The 13,491-nt window shown below is 53.4% G+C and overlaps 1 protein-coding gene across 1 annotated transcript; it reads right to left on the bottom strand.

Moving 5' to 3' along the window:
• Positions 1 to 41: 41 nt before the first annotated feature.
• Positions 42 to 10,042, bottom strand: LOC133274713 (adenylate cyclase type 10-like). Its single transcript, XM_061464253.1, has 14 exons — positions 9,859 to 10,042; positions 8,986 to 9,139; positions 8,103 to 8,295; positions 7,484 to 7,570; positions 6,777 to 7,057; positions 5,992 to 6,128; positions 5,331 to 5,456; positions 3,550 to 3,804; positions 2,586 to 2,924; positions 2,287 to 2,353; positions 1,639 to 1,810; positions 1,152 to 1,259; positions 815 to 993; positions 42 to 243 (listed from the first exon to the last, which is right to left on the bottom strand). Exons 1-14 carry the CDS (start codon positions 10,040 to 10,042, stop codon positions 42 to 44), a joined length of 2,484 nt encoding a protein of 827 aa, XP_061320237.1.
• Between the last annotated feature and the right edge of the window lie 3,449 nt (positions 10,043 to 13,491).

Genomic DNA, 13,491 nt, shown 5'->3' on the forward strand with positions numbered 1-13,491 from the left:
TATCGTCTTTCTCCAAATGTAAGATAGATGGTGGTAATGAACTATATGATCATTTCCAAGCCAGCATCATAGCTCGTGCAGGCTGCTGACAGATAGAAGTCCACTGCCCTGTCTGTGCTGGCCCTCATGCGCGCTGCCAGGCAGGACAGCCTCCATCCAGCAGAAGTGCCCTCCAGCCTGAAGAGGTGCTCCAGTAAGGAAAGACAGCGGCTCTGCCGCAGCAGCCAGGCGAGCTTCTTCTTCCTGCCAAGCAAGAGAAACTGCTAGGCCCAGAGGCTTTAGCTCTACCGGCTAGAGCCTATGAGCTGGGTCAGACAGGGCCAGGGGGCAAAACGGGTGCCAGACAAGACCGTTACACTTCCTTGGAGGAAATAGAGCTGATGGAGGGGGAGCTGCCAGAAGGGAAAGGGGCAAACAACAAGTACCACAGTGGGAAGCTGGCCGCTAGAGAGGATGTTGGCCTGACAGCACCAGGGGGGCCAAGCTCCTCTTACTGCTCCTTCTCCATGCCCTGGTCCTGCCTCCAGCCCCCCCACCCCTTTTCAGTACAGCTCTCTCTTCCCAGCCAGCACCAATCCACTGCCACAACTCGTGCCAGCAGACACATCCCTGGCTGCAAGCTGCTTTGATACCCTAAGGTATGCTTTGTTCCAAGGGCCTCAGAGGGAGGGAGGGAGAGAGGAACTTTATCGTTCCCTGTTCTACCCTCACATTGCTCTGTGTGGCCTCAAGCCTCGTCAGGTCTGTGCCCATATGCCTGTGACCAGGTAGGAAATAACTCTTTCTCCCCCGGGTTCTTGGTCGTGTTTCTTACTGGGCCTTCTGTGGAAGGGAAGATGCTCTTCTGGCAACATAAGCGGCACACTGCAATTTTTCAACCTGCGACCTGACAAAGTCTTCAGCGCGGTTCCGGGGAAATGGCCTTCCAAGCAGGCTCAAAGCCTTTCTGATCATTTTCTTTGCCAGCTCTGTGCGTCCCACACCATAGCAGACCTGCACAGGAAAAGGGAAACATCGCAATGTGGACTAGATGCCCAAGAGACTGCAGGGATCTGCCAGTGGCCAGAGAAGCCAGAGCTCTCCTGTCCACTGCATCTGGGGAAGGCATCCAGCTCCATCACTCAGGAGATCCCTCCAGACCGCGCCTTTACCTCCCCTTTGAGGCTGAAGAAGGTGGCATCTTCAAAGCGGGATATCACATTCGCTTTACTCTTTAGAGAGTTCCTCAGGATATCTGCTTCGCTCAGCTTCCTGAGGGCCTTTGTGAAAGCACACGGAGAGCAGGTGAGATTAGTGCAGAGCCCATGGCTACCCTTGTCCTCCCCCATTGCCTCTGGCATCTGTCTTCAGAGGGTCTGTTTCTTCCCCTGGTGATACCTGCACAAACAGTCATGTTTTTGACTGTGTGCCTCAGAGCACAGGCACCACTGATCGTTCAGGCCTCCTCCCTGCTAATGCCCCTCATGCTAAGGGCACAGCACCCAATGCCTCTTCCCACACAAGAGGCAAACCAAAGGAAGAAGTGAGGCTCAGAGCTCAACATCTTCCTTCCAAGGACCCACAAAGTCGTGTCCTAGTGCAACGCAAACTTGTCCTTCCCAGAGCCAGGCAGGACACACTGCAAGCAGGGCGACTCACCATGTAGTAGTTGGAGACATGCAGGTAGGCAGCTGCAGTCTCCAGAAGATAGTAAAAGGCTCTGGCAGCATTGCCCAGTGTTGTGTAGTGGTGAACCAATGGCACAAGCACTGACTCCACGATGCCTTTGCAGTCACATGAGAGCGCATTGTTGTCCTCTCTGTCAGTCGCACTACCCAGAGGACAGTGCCCAGGGGAAGAAGAGAGCAAAGAATACAAGGGTATCATCTAGAGTGGTCTTCCTTCCCAGAGACAACATCAAAAGCCCTTTGTGCAAAGCAGAGCAGGAAGCCACAGACAGGTACTAGTCATACAAGTCCTTTGGGAGGAGGGAGTAAGGAAGAAGCTAGGCTTTCTGTCACCTCCCACAGGCAAACCACCTGAGCCCTTGTGGTGGCTTTTTCCCTGTAGATTTTGCAGTACTACTCTGCAGGAACTGGAAAGCGAGGGCTTCTTTGACACTGAGCCGTGGGCGTCCTTAAGCACTCACTCATCTCCACAGCCATCTCCTCTCAGCTCCCACCCCACGGAAAGGCTCTTCGCTAAGCTAGAGTCACAGCTGACAGCCAAAAGCCAGCATTTTCTTTGTCTCCTCTGCACACCCTGAACTCACTCGCTTCAAAAAGAATCAGAACCTTGTCTGCTCACCCAAAATCCTCTTCCACAAAAGCTTGCTGCTGCTGCTGCTCCTGCTCCTCCTGAGTATCTGTAATACCTTGAAAGAAAACCAGGGACACCTCCCACATGTATCCTGGGATAAGAGTTGCTCTCCCTCTCCCAGTAGGCCTGCAAGGATCCTTGCAAGGTGCTAACACACTGAGGAAAGTCTGCAGTGGGTGTCCACTCCTGCTGGGCTCGTTCCTAGCAGATCTACTCCCACTCGACCCCCAGCACCAATCCCTGGGCTCCCGGAGGGCCCAAATTACAGAGCATGGTGCACAGCATACCTGCAGAGATGTAAAACCTCTCCTTCTTCAGCTGTTTTCCAGCCAGCACCAAGGCCTTCCAGCTGTGTGGGTCATCCCCATCATCAAAGTCCTTACAGCTCCCTTTGTCCTGGGTGCTGCTGACAGCGAAGCGGTGGAAGACAATAAAGTCCCCTTGGCCGCAGCTCTGGCATTTGTGTGCATACCGCTCCAGGAAGGCAGCACACTTGGAGTGCAGGGTGACCCGCTGTTTCTGGACCCACAGCTCGTAGGCAGCCTCCCGCAGCAGCGGCTTATGGAACATCAGCACACCAAATGGACACCCCACACTCTGCTTGCTTGGGGGGGAGGTCTCCACACCTGCAAGGCAAAGGGCCTTTGTATGAGCCCAAGCTGTGGCCAGATGGGGAGCCAGTCATGCCTCGGTGCACATCCTGAATAGCAACAGTGCTGCTGCACGCCAAGCCCTGCAGCATGGGGTGAAAGGGCTGATGCTAGCACAGCCTTGGGGATGCAGTTCTCAGCTGCACTGGTCCAGGCAGGAGCTGGGGATGTTGTTGCCAGCCAAAGCAAGCCCCAGCCAGCACTTTCTCCCCGCTCTTGGCATGGCAGCCACCAGCCTCCTGAGCAGGAACCCTGCATCACAGGGTAATCAAAGCCCAATAAAAGCTTGCTGAAGACCCTGGGCCATTCTGGAGGGCATCTTTTGTCTGGATGCTGCAGGTGGCTGGGAGAGGATGTCAGGGATTCCACTCGTCCCATGCCTGCGCTACGAGCAGCACTTGGATTCAGGGGAGCAGAGGCATTTGGGACAGCTGGTGGGAACTTCCCTCCAGTGCAAACCTAGTGTGCTTTCAGACTGACTTGTAACAGCTTTGACAAACCCATCCCCAACAGCCATGCCAGCCCTCACAGGAAGGGAATCACGCCACGCCCTTAGGAGCCCATCTGGGAGCTCCTTGTCCACCCCACTGCTACCACTTACCAATCTCTGCCTGCGGAGGGGTGGCTGGCTCCTTGCTAGGATCTTGGACGTCTTCTGGCTCCTCAGTGCTCTCCGTCCACTTGAGGATGTTGTCACTCACTAGACTGTCCAACAAGGTAGTCATCTTGTGCCTCATTCTAATCGGAAGAATGTATGACAGCAGCTGGGTAGTGAACACCGGCCCGATGATGGCTGCAAACTTCAAAACAGTCTGCTCCAGTGGGGTGATCTCGTCCAGCTGAGCCAGCACAATCTCTGTCAAGGAGAAGCCACACGTCTCAGTCCTACCTCTTCCCCACACTGAGGCTGGAGGCACTGCAAAGATTCGACGCATGAACAGGATAGGCTTTGGCCCTACACTGGCCACTTCTGGGCAATTGCAGCCCAGGACAGGTGTCTGCACAATGGCTCCGCTCCTACTGGATTTGCAGTTCACAGGGCCTGGGAAAAAGTGAGACACTCAACAGACACACTCCCCCACTGGGATAGGGCAGGATCCAGCAGGTACATGCGTCCCACAATGTGCCCTGCCAAACCTGGACTAGGTTTTTGCCAGCCCTGCAAGCAGGGAACAGACAACTTTCACCACCTCAGAGGTGAACTCAGAGCTCCCGAGAAAGGTTGTCTCAACTCAGCCAGACCTTACTCTTCTTTTCTTTGACTTTTCTTCTTGGGTTGCTTTGGGCAAAACAACTTAAGAGCAGGAATGTTTCTTCAAGGTTCATACAAATGGCTACTGACAGACAGGAGGGACATTCAACAGTCATTGACAGTTCCCCTGGCTACAGGTGAACTTCCATGAAAATCCACAGGAAAGTGGTTTATTTTTTTTAATTACGTGTGTCTTGGGTTCAGCAGTAGCAGTCATTTTTCTCCTTCTTAGTAGCTGGTGCACTGCTGTGTTTTTGACTTTAGCCTCGGAACAACGCTTGTAACACCGACGTTTTTAGTTGTTGCTAAGTAATGTTTAGTCTGACCAAGGATCTTCTGAGTCTCATGCTCTGCCAGGGAGGAGGGGAAGCCAGGAGGAAGCAGAGACAGGACAGCTGACCCAGACTAGCCAAAGAGGTATTCCATACCACAGCACATCATGCCCAGGATGTAAACTGGGGGCAGTTACCAGGAAGGGTTAGATCACTGCTTGGTCGGACTGGGTATCGGTTGGCAGGTGGTGAGCGGTTGTATTCTCTTCCCTTGTTATTTCCCTTATCATTATTATTATTGGTGGTAGCAGTAGTGGTTTGTGTTATACCTTAGTTACTGAACTGTTCTTATCTCAACCCATTGGAGTTACATTCTTTCCATTCTCCTCCCCATCCCTCCGGGAGGGGGGGTGGGGGGGTGGGGGGGAGTGACAGTGTGAGATGCGTGGCTGGGCTTAAACCACCACAACATGCCATGAAACCACTGTTAGCTGGGGAACTCAAAAAGAAAGTAGCAAGATAGAAGCTGTGTTCAAAGGTGAGTCAGAGGCAAGTCAAATTTTTGTCCCAGTAGAAGATTTGCTTCTGTGAGAAAAGGGAGTCATTTTAGTGTTGCATCAACAACTTTTCCTCTTCTACCTGCTGCTGGAAAGCAACCAGCAGGCTCAAGCTGCTCCACACACAGGAAGGAAAAATGGTTGCCCACAATGCCAGGACTGTTGCTGGTTGGAGCAGAGCCACCTTTTCCAAGGACAGCCCCAAAGCTGAGAGGGTGACTCTGCAGCACAGTGATGCCCAGCCTCCCTCCAGCCCCTGCGGCACAGCCAAGAGCCAGCAGAGTGGCTCTCTGCCCCTCACCTTTCAAGTTACTGGGCAGCATGGTGCTGTCCAGGTTCACGACTGGCCTTACAATGCAGATCATGGCCGCAGCCCCTGCTCTGGACCTTGAGCTTGCTGTGAGGGATGACTCCAAGACTGCAAAAGCTAGGTGGAGCAAGAGAGAAGGAATGAGGCAATTTGCAAAGTGACCTGCAGCCTGAAAATGTTTCCAAGTTCACCTGAAATAGTCCAAGGCCCCTTCACACCACACAGTACAGGTGCACTGACCTGCGGGTGCTGAACATGCTCTCTAAGCAGAGCAAAATAGTTTTCACTGGAAGTTTCCCGCTCCTGGCCCTCACCTCAAGCTGGAGTTTGTTCTCAGTTAAGCTAGCATTTGGCCAACATAAGTTCTGTGCTCATGAGAACGTCTCACGACCACAACCTACGTGGTCCAGAACCATTTCCCCTGAGGTTTAGCCCCAAGAACTGAGGCCCCTCCAAGCCACAACTTGTGAGCCACTGCTTTGGCTGTCCTGACAACAAGGCACACAGAAGCCCGTGCCTCTGCCAGGCCAAGTTCTGCATGATCTGCTGCAAGATCTTACTCTGCCCCTAATCCATGGGGCAATGAAGGGGCAAGTTTGTGCTGTAGGGAATGCAACACAGCAACTCATTAGTCAGTGGCAAAGGTTCTTACTGTTCAGGTTCTCCCAGCTGTCCTCTGCTTTTTCACCCCACTTCTTGGTGCGGAACAAGAGCATGTCGTTGCAACGAAGGAAGTGCACCAGCTCCTCCAAGTAATACGGGATCCCCAAGCTTCTTTGGACCAGGAACCTGGGCAGGAACAGATCCAGCAGTGATCAGCACAAGAGAAGTAGAATCATAGAATGGGTTGGTTTGGAAAGGACCTTAGGATCATCTAGTTCCAACCCCCTCCCATGGGCAAGGACACCTCACACTAGACCATGTCGCCCAAGGCTCTGTCCAACCCGACCTTGAACCCTCCCAGGGGTGGAGCATTCACCACATCTTTGGACAACATGTTCCAGTGACTCGCCACCCTAAAAGGAAAAACAGTTGAGGTGGGTTGCAAGCCACTCAGGCATAGCTGGGGAGCCAGCATCTTTGTCACAGCTACACCTCACTTCTGAAAGGGAGGTCCTCCTGCTGGCATGTGGTTTTTGGCCCCCCTGAACCTCCAGCCTTTGCTGAAGTCCCTGGGGAAAGACTTGCAGACAGTGCCCAAAGCACAGAGCAGCAAGCCCTGCCTTTCCTCTCCTCAGGAGCTTAGGTGCTCTCTGGCAGCAGGGCAGACCTCTGCCCCAGGGAATCTGCCACACAGCCTGGCCACTTAGACCAAGCCCTTTTCACACCCCAGATATGCTTGGCCTTGGGGGTCTTCCTCCCTTCCTCCTTGTGAAACAGCAAAGGGTTGGCAGCTCCTATGCTTCGTGTCCAGGGAGCTCCCCTGCTCCAACTTACCTCACTAAAGCCCTAGGGATGCTGACCACTCCAAGGTCCTGGCAGAGCTTCTGCACCACAGCTGAAGGTTTCAGCTTCTCTAGTTGAAAGCAGATGATTTTATGGGACATCAGGTTGTTTGCTGTGGCTTTGTGAAAGCTCTCGGTTCTTGCAAAGCCGGGACATAAGCTCATGACCATGAAGACAGAGATGTTCCAGAGCAGAGGTGCCATGATACTCCAGGAGGCGGGGTCAATGAAATGGGCATTGTCGATGACAAATATGGCATTTCTGTCAATGGTCTGGAAAAAAAAGAGTTGTTCTGAGGGGAATCCAGTGGATTCTCAAGTGTCTTACAGGGAAGGAGATTTTGCCTCTGTCTCTTGAGAGGATGCTCTCAAGTCTCACCCCAACCAACTCCGTGCTTGGAAGCTTCCCAATGCCTAATTTCTTTGAGATTTTCAGGTCATGCTTAACATCACCTGCCCTGCAGAAGGAGGGAGCTTGGGCAAGGGAACGCAGAATTCTCTCTCCTCCAGGGAACGCTTTAAGGGAGGAAAGTTACTAGTATGCTTGTCGGGCTATGGAGAGAACATGGGGGGTTTCTCAGGCCCTAGAGGGCAAGGACCAGGTCCTCCCACCCACTCACACTGCTGTGGCGCAGAGCCCAGAGCCAGCAGGGTTGTTTTCCTCCTCTGACCCAGAAGGAGAAAAGGAGAAATGCTCACCTTCTCTAGCACTTTTGCCCAGGTTGAATGCAATTCCTCTTTCCTTTGCATTTCATGCATTTGGCGAACCTTGTCTGAAATGGGAAACTAGACAGAAAAGCAAAGTCAGGGAGAAACATGTCTCCAGGGCTCGCTACACCTACCCACCAAGCAAGATGGCAGAGCAAACCCTCCCTGCTCTGCCTCAGCACCTTCCCTCTCCCCAGCACGGGTGCAAGAGGCCACAGTGGGACTTCAACTAGAGCCTAAAGCAGAGGCTCAGGCAGAGCTGCATCTTGGCGGTGGGCTGAAGAGCTGGTTCTCTGACTGTGGGATCTTGGGCTGGCTGGAGCAGACCACTCACACAGCAATGACCTCAGCACAAGGTCAGACCCAGCCTCATTCCAGTGCTGCTTCCAGAATGCCGAACAAGGCACCAGGCACTGCCAGATGCAGCGCGGGACATTAAGTCACCACATACAGGCAGCCCCCGGGGCCAGGAATGGAAAACATGTGCTGTGACCCCCTGCAATCCCTCCCCCTGAGCTAAGGCACTCCAGCAGCCTTAGAAGACTGCTGAAGAACCAGAAGGGCTCAGGAGAAAGCCTTCTCCAGGGTCAGAGAGGCCTCTCGCTCTCACCTTGACAAGGAAGATGTCATTGAGGAGGCAGTAGTTGCTCTCTTCGATTATCCCGTTGAGATTTGTCCGTAGCACGTGCTCCCTGGCACTGCACGATTCACACTCATGGAGGCCCATCACCCTGGCCATCAGAATACGCATGGCAGAGAAGGACTGCCTCACGTTGACCTCTAGCAGTTCCATGCCAAATACCCTGCCATGCAAAAGCAAAAGGCACTGAGATCCCCAACGGCCCAAGTCTTCTAAGACAAAAGAGCTGGAGTTGCCTTTAGGGGGAACTCTTCAGCCTCCCACTTCAAAGTGGTACCGGGAGTTTCACTCCTTGTAAGAGAAAGGGCACAGAGAGGCAGTTGCTGCCAAGCCACTGGGAGAGCTAGGTCCAGACCCCTTCTGGTTTCTGCAGCGCTGGTCCATGTCTCCCTACCTCCCTACTGCAGAGGGACTTGCAGAGCTAAGAGGTGATCATGGAGCAAGTGGAGTTTGCCTTTGGGCTCCAGACCTTAGCAGTCTGCCTCTCAGCCACAGAGAGGCTTTTCTGGCCCAGTATTCCTTCTGGGAAACAGTCAGGGGGCAAGCAGGGCTTCTGAGACAGGCCACCCTGCTATATGTTGCATCTGGAATCCAATGCAAAGCACCGAGTTTGGGCTTTTTCCTTCTATTTGTGAAGGAGGAAACACCACAGGTCAAGAAGCACCTCCAACACCCCAAAGAGACAGGGGTAGGAGCAGAGCACGCAGGAGATAACTATGGAATGCCTCCATGAGGCTTTTTGAGGAGGCTTCAGTCCAAGGCCAAGGCACACTGGCCAAGGGGCTGGAGCGTTCCATGGCTCTCAGGGATGGAAAGAAGCAGTGTCCCAAAACTACAGGACAAAACCCTGTACCTGCAGCCAGCAGACTGGCCTAACTGGGACAGGTGATTAAGTAATTGGCTCTTCCCAGCGCCCCTTGCGCCCTCAAATGCCAGTATGTGTCTTTGTCCAAAACGGTTAGAGGCTTCCAAGCAGTTGACAAAGAGGTCAATCTCCTTCTTCCGACCTGTGAAGACAAACAAGAAAATGAGCTGCTGGGGCATGCTAGAAAGCAAAGAGCCATCCCTTTGGCTGGTACCCTCCACCACAGCTTCCCTCCCACTACCACATCTGGCAGCCTACGATACCCCTGCTGCCTTCCAACCCTCTTGTCCCAGCTTTTGCACCTCTGCCTTCCTCAGAGTGGTAGCGGATGCCCTGTCCCACAGAGATTCAGACAGCCCCATGCAAATCCCCCCTCAGGGATCCAGTACAAGGCTGGAAGGGATGATCTGAGTTGCTTCAGGCAGCTGTGTCCCAAACAGACTTAGAACATCTTCTCCTGGCTGTACGACTGGCCACAGAGCACATCAGTGTTGATACACAACCGTGTTTTAGTTCTTGCTGAAGAGGGCTTGCACAGCATCAAGGCATTTTCTATTTCTCATGCCACCCTGCCAGCAAAAGCAGGCTGGGGGTGCACAAGAAGTTGGGATGGGGCACAGCTGCAACAGCAGACCCCAGCTGGCTTATTTCATTGCATATGATGCTGTGCTTCGCAAGAAAAGCTGGGGAAAAGGAGGAGGAAGGGGGCACATTACGAGTTCCTGTGTTTGTCTTCCCAAGTCCTTGATACACATGTTGAAGCTCTGCTTTCCTGGGAATGGCTGGACACCTGCCTGCCACCAGGAGGCAGTGAAAGAATGCCTGATTTTGCCTGTCATGGATGCACAGCAGCTGCTTTACCTATTAAGCTGTCCGTATCCAGTGTGCTCACTTTTACCCTTCCAATTCTCTTCCCCATCCCACTGTGGGGAGTGAGCAGCCGTGTGGGGCTGAGTTCCCTACCGGGGTTAACCCATGACAGGGCCCAAAACATCCAGCAAGACACTGAGTGATTAAAGGCGTCCGTGATGCTTGACTTTTCCATGTTTACAAGCAGATGCTGCCAAGAAAGCACCTCTGAGGAGTACAAGGGGGAGAACCAACCACCAAAACTCCCCATCAGTCTAGCAGAAGGAAATCTCTTTCCTGATCCCAAGGATGTGGGACTGGTTTAGCCCCCAGGGTGTGAGCAGCTTGAAACAAACCTTCCTATCAGGTCTGGAGCCTGCCTGGGATCACCGAGCGCCTCACCCTGCTTCCCACCCCAAAGATATCAACTAAGTAGGCACTGAGAGAGCCAGCACTTCCTCAGGGCCTCTGCAGGCAACATTATCCCCAGCAAAACCTTTTCCGTTCCCAATACATGTTACTGAGGGGAAGAAACTGGGGTTCAGAAGAGCAAGGCATTCTCCACATACCCAGCAAGGAGGCGTTCTCTGGCATCTTCATGGCAAGAGCCATGCCAAATATGCTAGGAGCAGGGGAAAAAGAAAGTACAAGTCAGTTAGCTGGTTAGAAGCCAAGGGACATCAAGAAGCAGCCTGGCATGGAGGGGCTGGATGTGCTCCTCAGGGTACCTGTTTTTCTTTCGAGCAGCATGTTATCCCCTGCATGCTCCCCCCCACCAAAGTTCAAGCTGGCATGCTGAGAGAGCTTTAAGCATTAAGAAACCCAACAGCCACACCAGGACAAGAGAATATATTGAGAGTCCGTCAACAGAGGCCAGACCCAGAGACATGTGAAAGAAGCAAGAGTGAGCTGCTGGTTAGCAGATATCTTTACTGCGTTGGCCAGGAAAAACCGAGAGTCTTGGAAACAAGGACCCAATGGGCTGGGATTCCAAGCACCTGGCACCTCTGGCTTAAGTCTTCCTGTATTTTCAGAGACTAACATTCAAACCATCATCCAAAAAGAAGGTCAAATCCTGGCCCAGAGGAAGAGCCCAGGTTTGAGGAGGAAGACATGATGAAGAATGTCCTGAGGGTCCACCTTTATCCATGGGAACCAGACTGGCCCAAAGCTTCCCACTCAAGAGCAGCTAGGACAAAACCTTCTTGGGTCAGCATTACCAGGGCATGTGGTAGAGCGAGCACAGCACGGAAAGCACAGTTTGAAAGCCATTTGGACAGAGCCTGAAAGCCAGGTTGTGTCTACCAAAACAAAACCTTCCCCATTCCTGTGGTTTCACTCCCACTCTCCCAGCAAGAGGAAACAGCAGGGAAGAGAGGTAAAAAGCCTCCTACACCAGGGCTTCTGACCGTCTCATCCACAGTGAATGGAGAGCGGCTTCTGCTCTCTCTGCAGAACTCCTCTATGCTGGCCAAGCTGGACCCTTGATGCCACCATCCCCTCATCCAGACTTCTCAAGAGGACACTCACCTGTTGGTGGTGATCCCCACATATTGATAGACAGTGACAGGATGTTTGAAGCCTTTCATCTTTCTCTCCGGCAGCTCCTTGAAGTAGCAAGAGGGCAGCCCAGAGCTGGCACAGGTTGTGGTATCACAGGTCACCAGCCCAGAGTAGCTCATCATCATCCGGGCTGCCAAGTTCACCTTCTGGCCAATGACTGCCAGAGAGATGAAGAAAGAGCACACAGTGATGTACCTGTGCCACCAGCTCCACAGTGCCCTTCCAGACCAACGGCTGCCCTACATCCGACACCCGCAGCCCCACAGTGGGTTAAGCAGATCCCAGGGGAACAACCAGCTGTGGAGCCCAGTGTCCCACCCCAGCCCAGGACTGGTGCTGCCTGGGCCATTCCTGGCTGGTTGTTGGACAGGCACTCTCCCCAGCCTGTCTTCCTCTTCCCAACAGCTCACGCCAGTTTCCCACACCGCACACACGTGCTTGTACCTGTGTACTCGTGCCTCAGAGGGTGGCCAATGAGGCCACAGAACGCCATCCCACTGGTAACAGACACAGACACTGTCCTGGCACACAGGGAAACAACACGGCTTCAGAAGCGCTCCAGGTGCAGTCCTGCCCACCCAGCTTCATCTCTTCCCGCATCTCCCCTCAGCACTAGCCTGGGCCACTGGCCATCCTGCCCTGCCAGCCTGGGGTTCGGGGTACAGAGAGCTCAGGGCTGTAAAGGACCCAGGCGGCAAGGACAAGGAACAGGGCTTAGAGCACAGGCAGGAACTTTTGGGCACTTCTCCTGAGACCCCCTTCCCTGAGCTGTGACCTGTGACCAGTGGGAAAAGAGGGAGGGAAGAAGGTGCCACAGCGTCACTGCCTGTGATGACAGCAATGTAAGATCAGGTGTCTAGGCCCCATCACTGTTCACAGGCCAGTCACCCAGAAGGTGCTGCTTCTGGCACCAAGGAGCCTCTCGCCTTCACTAGGGCTCATTCCAGCATGGTGGCTAGCAGGGTGTGCTTGGAGACACTCTGCCTGGCTGCCCAGGGATAAGCCCAGGGGTTGCCTGCCACCTCTCAGGGCACTGTTTCCTTCCTGCCAAGGAAGGGAGGACAGGGGAGGGTAAGCTAGACGCAACACTCTTTCTTCCTCTGCTTTACGCTGGCCCAGGCAGCATGCGCTCCCTCAGCCCCACCAGACACTCACCCTGTTTTTGCAATGATCTTGGAGCACGAGTTGAAGATCTGAAAAGCACTCTGCAAGGCATGAATGCTCTCATGGGCCAGCTTTACTCCAGGGAGTCCGAACACACAAAGGAATGTACAGCCCTGCCAAGGACAGATGCAGCACATCTTGCCACAATGCCTAAGAAGGAATCTTCCCCTCTTGCTCAGTATCCACCCTCTTGGGTTGGGGGGAGATGATTCCACCTCACACTCACTTTGTCAAACAGGAAGACTTTGTTCACTTCACCCTTGTGAGGACAGACGATTTCCTGCATCAGGCTGCTGACTTCACTGAGGACACTGCGGAAAGATACTATGTCCTTTGTATCAAAATTCAGGTGGAGGAAGAGGATGGTGACTGGCCGTAGCTCACAGAGGAAGTCCTGCGGCACTCTGTCTTCAAGCTGGAAGACAAGAGCATGACGGCTTCACAAGCCTGCTCTCCCAGGGGCTGCCCACGCCAGGTACAAAGGGAGAGCTGGTGTCCTGGCAATAGCAGGTACTAGTAGGGGAAGAGAAGATCCTCCTCTCGGTTTAAATGGTCGGCAGGCTGCCCAGCTTGCAGCAGTCAGATACCAAATCAGAACACAAATGACAAAGGCGAGAAGGGCGCTCCGGTAACACCCCATCTTGGGACAGTTACGGACATGAGTGGTGACACTGAGCGATGCTCATGGGGCTTCAGTGGATTCTCCCCTCTATCCTGCCATCACGTCCACAGAACATGAAGAGCCATACCCACAGAAAAGACAAGAGATGCAAATGTCTGCCCCACCACCCATCTCTCTGAGGACAACTCATCCAGTGGTGCAGCACCTGTGCCCCTTGGCCTAATTTGCCCACATTGTCATCTCGGGATGCATTTTCTTTGTTTGGCTTGCTCTCATGGAAACTCCCTCTCTGAATG

The sequence above is a fragment of the Pezoporus flaviventris genome, unplaced genomic scaffold, assembly GCF_033815535.1.
Source record: "Pezoporus flaviventris isolate CSIRO_AGI_PZ_B2104156 unplaced genomic scaffold, CSIRO_AGI_Pfla_v1 ptg000002l, whole genome shotgun sequence".
In the NCBI taxonomy this organism is placed as follows: Eukaryota; Metazoa; Chordata; class Aves; order Psittaciformes; family Psittacidae; genus Pezoporus; species Pezoporus flaviventris.

Coding starts and splice junctions, on each gene's coding strand:
- LOC133274713 (XM_061464253.1), bottom strand. CDS start 10,042: ATGGAAAAGTCAAGCATCACGGACGCCTTTAATCACTCAGTGTCTTGC. Junction 2,925..3,549: donor CCCTCCGCAGGCAGAGATTG/GTAAGTGGTAGC, acceptor TTTGCCTTGCAG/GTGTGGAGACCTCCCCCCCA. Junction 1,811..2,286: donor TTTGTGGAAGAGGATTTTGG/GTGAGCAGACAA, acceptor TCCTCTGGGTAG/TGCGACTGACAGAGAGGACA.